General features: G+C 37.1%; 2 protein-coding genes across 2 annotated transcripts in view; one reads left to right on the top strand and one right to left on the bottom strand.

The window, feature by feature from the left end:
* The window catches only part of LOC135142073 (uncharacterized), a 70,800-nt gene extending 63,616 nt beyond the window's left edge, over nt 1-7,184 (top strand). Inside the window, exons 3-6 of the mRNA XM_064073732.1 lie at nt 5,587-5,803; nt 5,850-5,975; nt 6,084-6,541; nt 6,598-7,184. Of these exons, the coding sequence (XP_063929802.1) occupies nt 5,587-5,803; nt 5,850-5,975; nt 6,084-6,541; nt 6,598-7,124 (1,328 nt within the window). The 3' untranslated portion in view covers nt 7,125-7,184. The remainder of the gene's footprint in view (nt 1-5,586; nt 5,804-5,849; nt 5,976-6,083; nt 6,542-6,597) is intronic.
* Nucleotides 7,185-10,316: 3,132 nt separating this feature from the next.
* Nucleotides 10,317-11,705, bottom strand: LOC135142228 (uncharacterized). Its single transcript, XM_064073905.1, has 2 exons — nt 10,903-11,705; nt 10,317-10,851 (listed from the first exon to the last, which is right to left on the bottom strand). The coding sequence occupies exons 1-2, from the start codon at nt 11,564-11,566 to the stop codon at nt 10,427-10,429; spliced, it is 1,089 nt and encodes a 362-aa protein (XP_063929975.1). The 5' UTR covers nt 11,567-11,705; the 3' UTR covers nt 10,317-10,426.
* Nucleotides 11,706-12,380: the final 675 nt, after the last annotated feature.

Raw genomic sequence — 12,380 nt, 5'->3', positions numbered from 1 at the left:
GACCCAAAATATCAACTGGTACTCTTTCAAATGGGGACCCGACATTAAATTGTTGCATTCTGGCTTGATTGCGAGTATTTGGTCCTTTTCGAGAGTTGCAAACGTCACATGTTCTACAATAATCTTCCACATTTTCTCTACATCCTACCCAATAAAATCGATCCTTAACTTTTCTTAAAGTTTTAGTTACGCCCAAGTGTCCACCGTAATCTGTGCTATGTAACTGCTTGATAAGTTCGATTTGTAGGGCGAAAGGTACCACCAATTTCTCTTTAATTTCCCTACCATTCGCGTTCTCCCACAAACGATACAGTACACTCTCCTTAACCATCAAGGAGTCCCATTGCGCCAAATATGCTTTCAGCAGTGGACTCATGTTCGATACTTCCTGAAAGGACGGCTTGTAATTACTATTTTTCCATTCTATGATTAACTTTAAAGACGGATCTTCGAATTGAGGTTTTCTAAAGCCTTCAAACGATAATTATTTTTCATTAAGTTCAGATTGTACAATTTTTGTAACATTTACTTGGACATCATGTTTTTCTTCTTTATTGCAGTGTTTACAAGTTTCCTCACAAGGTCTTCTCGATGTCGTGTTGGTGCCTCAATCCACCGTTTTCCTTACAAAAAAAACTTTTACATTGAGAACATATACGGCCTTTTTTTCCACACCCCCAACAACGAATTACATTGCTTGGAGAATCTTGAATCAAACGTTGAATATTGGCAGCCTTTACCTCATATTCCTCTTCAGCTTCAACCGTTCTAATTTTCTTAGTCAACTGAGTTGCCTTTGTTGCAGCTTCAATGTCAAGCGCTTTGACCAAGACTTCTTGCAAAGTCCGAGGACTGAATATTCGCACAATCTTCTGAACTTCAATATCCTCTATACCCTCTACGAATTGTTTTGATGCGACTAATTCCTGCGTTTCCAGTGGGGAGTTTACAAAAACTTTTTTTGCTAACGTCTGAACTTCATACGCGTACGACGTAAGATCTTCGTTTAGACGCTGTGTTCTATTTTGAAATTGACCATACAAAAGTTCAGCTAAATGGCCATCACCAAATCTCAGTTTTAGTGCTGATGTGAGCTTCTCATAATTCAGTCGATCTTCCTGCGGCAAATTCTGCAATACATTCACATCCCTTAACATTGCCGCCAGTACATTAACCTTCTCTGAATTGTTCCACCCATTTATGTCGGTTATAATATTGAACTGAGTGAAATATTCTTCCCATGAAGCCTTACCATCATATGGATTTGGTTTAATAATGATTTTATTGCTCGCGTTCGTTGACATTGTCAATGGATTGACAGATGTGTCAACCATTCTCAAAGCTTCGAGTTTTTTATTAAATTCTGCTTCAACAGTAATTAATTTATGGTCTAACTTTGAAATTTCCTCTGTAAGACGTTCATTTAATACGGCGATTCTTTGTTCACAAACTTTAACCAGTTCTTCGCTCTGCACCCTAATCTTGTCTTCCAAAAGATTTTCCATCTTAGTATGAATTTCAACCTTAAGAACTTCTAAATTGTTCCATATTCCTGTCATCAGTTCTTCCTTATTTTGACTCGTATCTTCTTGAATCTTCCTCATCATTTCCATTAAATCTTGAAATTGCGATGATTCATCTCCCGTAGCCATTCTTCTCGTCAGCGGCATCAAAAACTTTTGCGAGAAGAATGGCTACGGGAGATGAATCATCGCAATTTCAAGATTTAATGGAAATGATGAGGAAGATACAAGAAGATACGAGTCAAAATAAGGAAGAACTGATACACAATAAGATTTGCACTGTGTAATTGTGTAAAGGACCTGAGTGTTATATTTGATCCAAAATTGAGTTTTCAGCCGCATTTTAATGATATTGCAACTTCAGCTTATAAATCTCTGGGCTTTGTAATAAGAAACTCGAAAGGCTTACGTGATATGGACTCCTTAAAAATCTTGTATTGTCCATTTGTTCGAGTTCGTTTAGAATATGCATCCATAATATGGAGCCCAGTTTACAATGTTCACATTGTTAGCTTAGAAAAAATACAAAGATTTCTAAAGTATGTTGCTTAATTGGTCGATGAAGTTTACCCTCCATAATTCAATGAATGGGACAGAACGACCAGGATTAAAAACCAAAAAAGCGAAGCACTGATAAGCAACGTGCAAAAACACGATAAGGGTCAGTTGGTTGCCGTGGTGAATTCTTCCAGTTCAGAGCGTGTCCACATGGTAATGATTTATGGAGCGGTTGATGGAAACGCCAGGTTGGTGGATCGAGCGCTTTCCCAATCATGCGATTCCGTGAATGCGAACATTTACATGAGTACCTTCAAGCCTCAAACTCACGATTTTGGCCGTGATAGGACCGAAAGTATACTGTAAGCTGAAGAACAAATTTTGGAATGCGTCGAAGAAGAGCCCGACATTAGTATTCGCCGACTTGCAGCTGAAGCTGGAGTTTCACTGTTTGTACTACATCATACCACGTTCAAAAAGTGGAAGATTTAAAGCCCGCTGATTTTCCACGTCGTGTAATTTACTGCGAATGGTTAGTACAACAATGTCGTAACTTTTTAAATTGCATTCTGTTTACGAATGAAGCAGGGTTCACTCGCAATACTCTTTTCAACAGCCGCAACACTCACATTTGGTCCGACTAAAATCCACACGCTCGTCAAGAAATACGATTTCAACGACAGTTTTCCATAAATGTGTGGGTCAGTAGAAACGACCCATTAGCTTGGCCTCCGCGTTCACCCAATCTCAATCCGTGTGATTTTTATCTGCGGGGTTGGCTGAAACAGTTAGTTTATGGAAATCAACAATGTCCTGAAAGTATGGAAGAGCTTCCACAACGAGTGGCAGTGGCAGCCGCTGCAGTTCGTGGAACTCCCGGATTTTTTTACGTATCCGTGCAAACATGTCGCCCCGTGCTAAAGCCTGCACTTCTAGTCAAGGACAATCTTTTTAACATTTATTGAGAAAAGGTAGTAGCATTCTAAGCTGCTCTTATTTTTGTTCTAATAAACAGTGTGGAATCGATGTGGCAAGGACCAAATATATATACATTGATCATCATGAAGCATTACCAAAAATCGGTCCTTCTCAGGATGACCATTTGTTTTTACAACTAATAATCTTTTAATTGAAACTGAACGTGTTTACATCGTTTTTCTTCAAACGTTTTTCTACCTACTGTTTAAAGGGTGGATCAGTAGCGTCGCATCGAGGGTGGTTCATGGGGTTTTGTCCCATTCGACTTTTAATTTGTTTTTTCTATATTTCGAGATTACTACGATGGGTAATGCCGTGGTTACAATTATTCCATGTAGGTATGTCAAAATCAGTCTCTATGGTAATATGCTGTATCGGACCAATTGCTACTTCTATATTTTCTCAAGTTTCATGACCACAGGAGTATAAAGAAGTGTGTCTCTTCTTTCCATCTCCCTCTCTGTCTGTCTGTTTGTTTGTTCGCCGTCTTATGTAGATAATTTATAAATATGTAAATTTATGTAATCAAATCTCTCAACGTTGGGATGACCTCCAAATTTACAACGGTCAATGTTGTTCTAATTTTATAAATTAACATCCCTTCGTTTGTGGCTTATAAATCCAGGTTGAGTTTAATGTAGACAATCAGATTTTTGAAAAAAAATAAATTAGAATTTAACTTTTAAATTGGAAAGCTGAATATTGTGAAGCCTTATAAACATTTTAAGCTTATCGGAAGCATTTAAATTGTAAAATGTATTCGTTTTTTACTCTCCTCCGCTTCCAAATTCTTGACGTCTTCTTACAATTTGGCTGAAATAAAGTTATTTACATTTTATAAAATAACAAACCCGTACGCTTGCGTTTATGACTTATTGTTATGTTTTTACCGTAGACAACTAGATTTTTGTAAAAAAAGTCAAACTTCTGTAGCAACATTTTGCAACTGAAATTTGAAATCACAAATCCTTTGAAATCTTGGAAACGTTTTATCATAATCAGAAACATGGTTAATCGTTAATTAAAATTCATCCGTTTATCCCCCTCTCCAAATTGATGACATCATCTTGCAATTTATTTTTGGAAGCGGAAAACCTAAAGTTCGAAATCTACGAAACGTTTTAAGGTTATCGTAAGCATGGTGGAACATAATATTCATAATGGTACTGTATTCCTCTCTTCCACCAAATTGATGACTCCATGGTCAAATTTTCTCCGATACATACCATCGAAAATGTGCAAAACATTTTGAATCTATTCTTGTGGTATCAATGCCATAGTTTTTTACTTTATAGAAGTCATCACAAAATTTTTTTAGACTTTTGGACTGTAATTCAGGGGCGAGGAAACTTCTGTCTAAATAACCTTAGACCACTTTTTTATTATTAGTACTGCTCGTGCACTGCATTTACCAATAATACACACACTGACAAAGTTGCGCCTTGTCAGTATGTTTATATTTTTAGAGTCATTATTTGACCGTTCACCCGATTTCACCACACTCCGCGCCAGATCAAATGTAAACAGGTTAACAGTGTGTGTTTTTGTAACATGATGCGTACGAATCAAAGGCAGTGGCGGAGAATGGATGGTTAAAATACGATATATTGATGAATTCAAACAAACAAGCTCCATAAGAGTTGCTAAAAAATACGTAAGTTATTATAAAGTTTCGCAAAATCACTTTTTATAATTTTCGAATTTTCTGTACGATACTTTAGGAACGAGGAAGGCGAAATAACTTTTTTTCAGTCCTATGTCTTTATTTACAATAAATATTTTGTCCAGACAATCGTGATTTTGTCGAACTGTAATTAATTGTGCTTCGGAGTTCTAACTAAATAACTTTGAGGCAGTATTTACCTCTCATTTTTGTTTTACAAAACTTTATCACAGATAAAATGTAAGAGTTTTTAATTGCTTACAATCTGATAATTAATTTGTGACCATTTATAAGAACACTTCTTTAATCCTTTAGTTCTCTTAGTTAACTTACATTTAAATATTTTTACTATTATCCTCAAATATATATTTTGTAATTGATGTAGTCGAATTGCACGATTTTTCTCTTCTTTTGTTTGACTAAATATAGAATTATTTATGCTTCTTGAGGCAGCGATTTTATCATTTTAATTGGTGATTATTTTTTATTAGAACAATCATTTTTATTTAGTCTCTTCTGAACCAATTTTGTTTCGCAACGTAATAGAGATTCACCTTTTCATTCGATGTCATCCTTTAATATTCAGACTCTTTTGAATGAATTCTCATATAAACAGTATTGAGCGACCGATTAGCAGTGGCTAGCTTTTTCAGCCCTCTTATTGAACTTACCAACATTCAGCCTACAACAAACATTAATACCTGTAATGATTCCACTGAACACGTAAATTAGACATATTACACCGTCCTCAACTATTTGCCTCCAAATCCCAACACGTGTCTGTATACACTCTTCTCCGTATTACTACCATACTCCATACCTGCCTATTTATCCTAGCAAATGAGTATCGATCCGCTGCTGATATTTACTCGCTTCCAACCACGACAATCTCGTCTTCAATAAAATATAAATCCATTTAAACAGGTTACGGTCACATTTCCCCAAAGACCCAATGGGGAAAAGTAGTGACTATATTCTACGCCATCCTGGGAATCCCTCTGATGCTTCTTTGTCTCTCGAACATCGGCGACATCATGGCCACATCCTTCAGATTTTTGTACTGGAGAGTGTGCTGCTACTTATGCACGAAGAGACCGAAGAGGAAACGCTCGAAACGTGGCAGCGCTCGCATGACTCCTGAGTAAGTAAGATGTGTAGGGGTAAAGGGCACTGTAGTGTTTTTGCAGAGGTCGCTTCTCGAGGTCGAGAAACGCCTCGTTTCGGAGGTCGATGAGGACATCCACAAGGTCCGCAGATAGCGGGTTTGGGAGGTCGGAGATCGGACACTATTCGCATTCCGACACTGAACTGAGGTACATTGAGTTGTTTTGGTTAAGATTCAGACGGTTGCAAAATAAAATGTTAGCGAAATATGTTGCTTAATATTGAGTATGAGTATTTACAACTTGTCGTCTCTCAAGATACCATGAAGAAGCTCGTGACCACATCCCCCGTGGGTCCAGCCTTCCCCGAATGCGCCCATCGCAGGTCTCCCGTTTTTCGGACTCCAGCGTCCCACCACCAAGACGTAAAAGCCCCAGTGTCAACCGCCAATCAACCAATAGCAAGACCGGGTCTCTCGACCGCCGCAGAAGCCAAAAAAGCATGGAAATCATCGAGCTGGATCCTATAATTTTGGCCAAAACCCCAATCCTGTGCAACAAATACGTGGTCGATAAAAATGAAATCGCTTCAAATAATATTCCGGGAATTACCACCAGAGACATGGAAGGGCAAGGGCGGAGTCCACCTTTAGACCGACGAGCTAAATCTTTACCCAGGAACCAACAGTACTTGGAACCTCCACGGGTGCCATCGCCTTCGTCTTCGTCAGATGGGTCCAGGAAGAGTCCCCGAGCGAAAAGAAAGAAGTCGCCTCGTAAGTACCCAGTTGTGTAATAAATGTATCATGCAGCCAGTACCTTGTTTGTACAGCCCGCCAAAACCCCAGCCCGAAGATGATGACACCCCTTGGCTACGGTCATCGCAGCAAGTACCTCGATGATCCAGATTCAGAAGAGGAAGAATTTTACGAAGATGAAGACGAGTACTACGAAATTGTGAGGACGAGAATTCGACCGGTACCCATCTGGTTGTGTGTTTTTCTCGTCGTGAGTTACATAGTAGCCGGAGCTTTTCTCTTCAAGTCTTGGGAAAACTGGGACTTGTTGGATGCCGCCTACTTTTGCTTTATTACCTTGACGACTATCGGGTTTGGAGATCTCGTCCCTGCCAAAGGGGTTAGTTACGACAACCTGAATGATGGGATCAATGATAACGAAGATGTAAACAGAGCGACTATTAGTATTGCCTTGTGTTCCTTGTATTTGCTTTTCGGGATTGCTCTTTTGGCGATGAGCTTCAACCTGGTCCAGGAAGAAGTCATAGCGAAGGTGAAAAAGGTGGCGAAGACTTTGGGGATTATTAAGAAAGATGAAGAGGATTCGGAGGACGAGGGTTGATGTTGTAGGGTAGTTTTAAGTAAAAGTGTAAAATTCAAATTAATAAATTTATTTATGGGAGTCTTTGACGTTTTAATTATTAAAGCACAGGTGCGTAAATGTCTTGTATATTTTTACCGAGTGAAATTACCAGCGCCACCTGTTACTTGGAAGTAAAATTAAACTGATTTTTGTGACTCATGTGGAAACCTTTACTCGAAATAATCAAAGTGTTAAGATTTAGAAAAGAATAAAATAATAATGGTGGACTACATTTTTACGACAGTCATAAATCGGGTAAGTAAATGGTTATGTTATTCAAGAACAATATTAATAATAATTATTGTTAGTAATATTTGTTGAGGCAGAAATTGGTAATTGGTAATTAAACTATGATTATAAGTTTTTGTAAACAAAATGCATGAAGCAATCGTTCGTTTAAGATTATTTATTTTCTAATTATGTAAAAAAATGTCTTATACAGGAAGTATTCTTTATGCAAACCATGTCGGAATTAAAAATTATTATTTGTAACAGATTCACACGTACTTTATACTACATATCATGAAGGCGATGAAACGCCAACCAAAAGTTGTTTGTTCATCCCTAAGAACCATTTGATGACGTCACGTCAAAATTTACTATGCAAATTTCATCTAAAGTATGCAAAATATTGTGCGTTTACGCTTGTAATTAATTAAACGCAATACTGAAAAAAAAAAAACAAAAAAGAAAGCCGCAAATATTATAAAAAATATATGGAAAAAGAAAAACCAAAGGAAGAAAATATAGTGAAAGATCACCAATGGGACAGCAGCAAGAACAAAAAAAAGTTAAAGATAGACAGAAGCATACCCGATTGAAAAGAGAAGCAAATGAAAAGGAAAATTCGAAAACTACCTTAGCCATGGATATGGTACAAGATGTAAAAAAGATGACAGACAAAGTAAGATGAATAAGAATAAGGGGAAAAAGAAGACAACAATGAAAATGTTAAAATAATTTCGAATAAGGGTTGGGGGACGGTAACAGGAAAGATAATGAACATCGATAGAAGTAAAGAGGTGAGAAAAAATGAAAAACAAAATACCAAGAGATCCTAATTGGATATGTTAGAGGATAGGGTCCATAAGAATATTGATAAAATAAAACAAGAAAAGAAAGAATTAAAGATGAACTGCAGTAAAGAATGAGATGGACCAACATAATAAAAGAAAACAAATAGCACATTAAAACGGTATGTAGTGAAAACATGACAACAAAGAAAGAAAAAATAAAGATAAAATAGAAATAAATGGAGACAACTATGAAATTGTAGGTGCAGATTTCAATGCAAGAATATCAAGTAAAAGAGGAAGAATCGGTAATACAGAAGATGATGGACCAAAAATGAACGAATGAAAAGACCTTGAATGAAAATAAAACTGGCTATGATGAAAGTGAATTAACTTATGTAGGACCGAGAGGACAATCGGTAATAAATTATTCAGTAGTGATATATATTCAGGAAAACATATGAGAATAATATGGGATGAGAGGGCTAGTGGGGCATATGAAACGAAATTAAGAACGCACACTTTCCTGAATTGGAATAACTGATAAAAATGCGGAAATAAAGGTATAAATTCGTGTAGGTAGAAGTGGAGAGAAGAAAAATGACAGTTGGAACGAGGAATGTTATGTCTTAAAAACAGAAACAAGGAAGATAAAAAGAAAATGGAAAAACCAAAAGGTAACAAAAGATGAATTCCTCAAAGTCAGAGAAACATACGGAAGTAAAAAAGACCAAGAAAAGCAAGCAATGAATGGAGAAACGTAATAGGTAAAGGAAATTAAATCAGAGAAAGAAATATGGAAGTACATTAACAAAAATAGGAAGAGGAAAGAAATTGTAAGCGAAAAAGTTGGGATGCAGAAATGGGAAAAACATTTCATAGATTTAGTGGAAACGAGCAAAAAAAGGGCAGAGAGTACAGAAAAACAGTTCTGTGACTTATGTGGAAAACTGTACTCGGAATAATTATGAAAGTGTTTTGGTTTAGAAAAGAATTAAATAATGGTCGATTACACTTTTACAACAGTTATAAAGTAAGGAAATGGTTATGTTGTTATGCAATTTTTTTTAAACAAAATTTTGCACGAAGTAATCTTTCGTTTAAGATTATTTATTTTATAATTAGTAAAAGAATGTCTGACATAGGATACATTCTTTATGCAAGGTATGTCGGCATTAAAAACTATTACCTGTAGCAGATTCACACATATTTTACATATTTTATGTAGACGGTTAAACGCCAACCAAAATTTGTTTGTTCATCCACAATCACCATTTGATAACGTTTAATACTGTGTAAATTCTGTCTAAAATATGGAAAATACTGTGCGTCTCTGATTTTGATTGATCACTTATCAGTGCAGCCGAAATGTACAGACTTTTGAAAAGAAAAATCAAAACTGTACAACAAATTTTACATTTTATTTTCGAAACTATTAAATCAATTCCTGCAAAATGTAGCACATGTGTTATAACGGGTGTACAATAAAAAATATATTTGGAGCAGGCGCTGAAAATTCAATTGTTTGCGGCTTTTTTAAAGTGTAGAAAGAGTCACGTAAAAACTGAAGGTCATTGAGAATGACATTTAGCGGCAAATAATGTTTGGTTAGAAAACATTTTCTCACTTTAATGCAAATCTGCTTGACGCAAATTATTCAAATAAAATTAATAAATAATTACTGGGACGGCCTGTACAACCGGCAGCACTCTTTGGGGCGACCCGCGCTTTTGTTGATGGCACTCTTTGCTGGGAGGTCCCCCTCTGTCAAGGGGCGGCGGCGGTCTTTTAGTGCGGCATTTCTTATCGGCGGCTCGTACCATAGTCGAAGACCAAAGGGTTGGGCGGACCATACCCTTTCACATCTGCCTTTACCGCACTTGAACATTTTTTAGTTTGTTAGTCCTTCGATAGCAGACTAGTTATGTGGACTGTTACTGTCCAGTGTTGTGTACAATAAAACAATAATTACAGTCCACTTCATTCATTTCTCTTCTCACCGGCCACAGTAATTACAAAAGAAAACAAGTGACTAGTGTTTTATTTTGACGATTTACTTTTGAAATATAAAAATAAATGCAAGTATGCAAATCATACTGGTTATTGAAAAGATCAGTTCATTACAACACTTTGTTTCTTAAGAAGGTAAAAGAAAAGATAAGTCTACGACACTTTATTGAAATCTTCTGTAACAACAATATGAAAGCATTCTGCATAATTCTGTCGAACATTATGTAAGGCCTGATAAATGTTACATTTTGAATTACATTACAACAAATGCTGGAAGTGAGAACCCCCTTCTTGTAGACACAACCTAGCCCTTCGCCTTACTGCATTTGCCACATTTTCTAAAACACTTGCACTATTATTAATATCATTAATTTTGTGTGTTATCCTATTCCGTAATTCTTCCAAGTCATTTATGGGTGTTGTATAAATTGAATTTTTTATATGTGGCCACAAGAAGAAGTCACAAGGAGTGAGATCACATGATCTAGGCGGCCAGTTATTTGGTGTATTGCGACTAATAATCCTATTTTCATAAAATCCAGACAAAAAACCTATTGTAGCTCCAGTTGTATGAGCAGTGGCACCGTCCTGCTGAAAGTAACCATACACTAATTCTTCATCATCCAGCTGATTTAAGAATACACTTAAAATTTCGTCACGGTATCTTGCAGCATTTATGTTTCCTGAAATGAAATATCATTATTTTGTTGTTAAAATACTAAAAACCTCTTTACCGTCAAAAAAAATTGGACCAATTATTCTGCGTTGGCTAATTGCAGCCCAAACACCAACTTTCTGGGGATATTGGGGCGACTCAATGAAAAAGTGTGGATTTTCTGAAGTCCACATTCTTGTGTTTTGTGAGTTTACATAGCCACTAAGATGAAAGTATGCTTCATCGGTGAAAAACGTTTTTTCAAGGTGGTCGCCCATATCCAGAGTATTCAGAAACCATTCACAGTATTGAACTCTTTGAGGAAAGTCTGTTGGATGTAATTCATGTACAGATGTGAGACGATAAGGAAACAAATGAAGATCCTTTTTTAGAAGAGTGTTACAGGTGCCAACAGACAAACCAAGTTGTTGTGATAAATGACGGATAGAAGTACCCGGGGTTTCTTCCATTACTTCTCTCGCTTCTTCAATTAGTTCTGGAGTTCGTTTTTTTGGACGGCCACTTCCAGGTTTTCGTGTCACAGATCCATTTTCTTGAAAATTTTTTAACGAGACATTTAAAGTTTGTCGAAACTGCGTATACTCTACGGCAAAATCAGGGAATTCTTCTCGAAACTCTTCCATACATAATCCAATTGAATATTGCCAAGTTCCATCTTCTTTTACACCGTTTCGGTAGTACGACATTACCATGAATATTTTGTGTCGTTCAGAAAAAGCCATTCTTGTTAAAAAATGACTTTAAACGCAAAACTCACACGCTAGTTCTGAAAAGAACTGATTTTTATCACACAAACAAAGCAAAAGATGAAATAACAACTAAACTGCAAAAAGGCGATACGAACGTTAGGGTTAGGAAATCCAGAACGTCAAATGTCACTTTTTTTGTATTTAAGATGGTAGTGATGTACCCATCCATGCTCTGAAGTATATTTGGTTGCCTACTTACGCTTCGATATTATTTGCCCTGTTACCACAATTGTGGAGTTTTCGTTCCAGCGCCTACTGCAAATATATTTTTTATTGTACACCCGTTAGTTTTGTTAACCTGATGGATTGGGTTTATTATTATTATTATTATTAATATTGTAACGAAGCGAATTTTCGCGGACCGGAAACCGTGACGCGTACCGCGAGAGCCGGGGGTAAATTCGCGGAAGAAGAGGTTCGACCCTCCGACCACCATAAGTACCTTTTTGGGTCGCCTGCCTCTTTTGTACCGGTTTTGGAATCGCCGCCCTCGAGCGAGAAACCGTGTCACCGACACCGGTTTTTTTTTGTCGCCGTCAGAAGTCGAAACCGTCGTGTACGCGTCGTTACCGTCACCGCGCTGTCTTCGCGCGATTTCCAGGTCTCAAGGTCGCTGCCCACAGAGCCGGGAAGAGCCCGTCCTGAGGGAACTCGCCGCCCAAGAGGAACGACCGTGCCGGACATTTAATTTAATTTTGTTTGTAAAACCGTTTTGTAATTATTTAAGTTGTTTAGCCGTAAGTTTTATTATTTTAGACCGTGTAGCTGGTGGCAGGGAATAAACCCT

Source organism: Zophobas morio, unplaced genomic scaffold (assembly GCF_036711695.1).
Source record: "Zophobas morio isolate AGI-343-1 ecotype UQ-CSIRO unplaced genomic scaffold, CSIRO_AGI_Zmor_V1 ptg000046l, whole genome shotgun sequence".
In the NCBI taxonomy this organism is placed as follows: Eukaryota; Metazoa; Arthropoda; class Insecta; order Coleoptera; family Tenebrionidae; genus Zophobas; species Zophobas morio.
The sequence above is the reverse complement of the archived record's forward strand: the minus strand, read 5'-3'. Positions and strand labels throughout refer to the sequence as shown.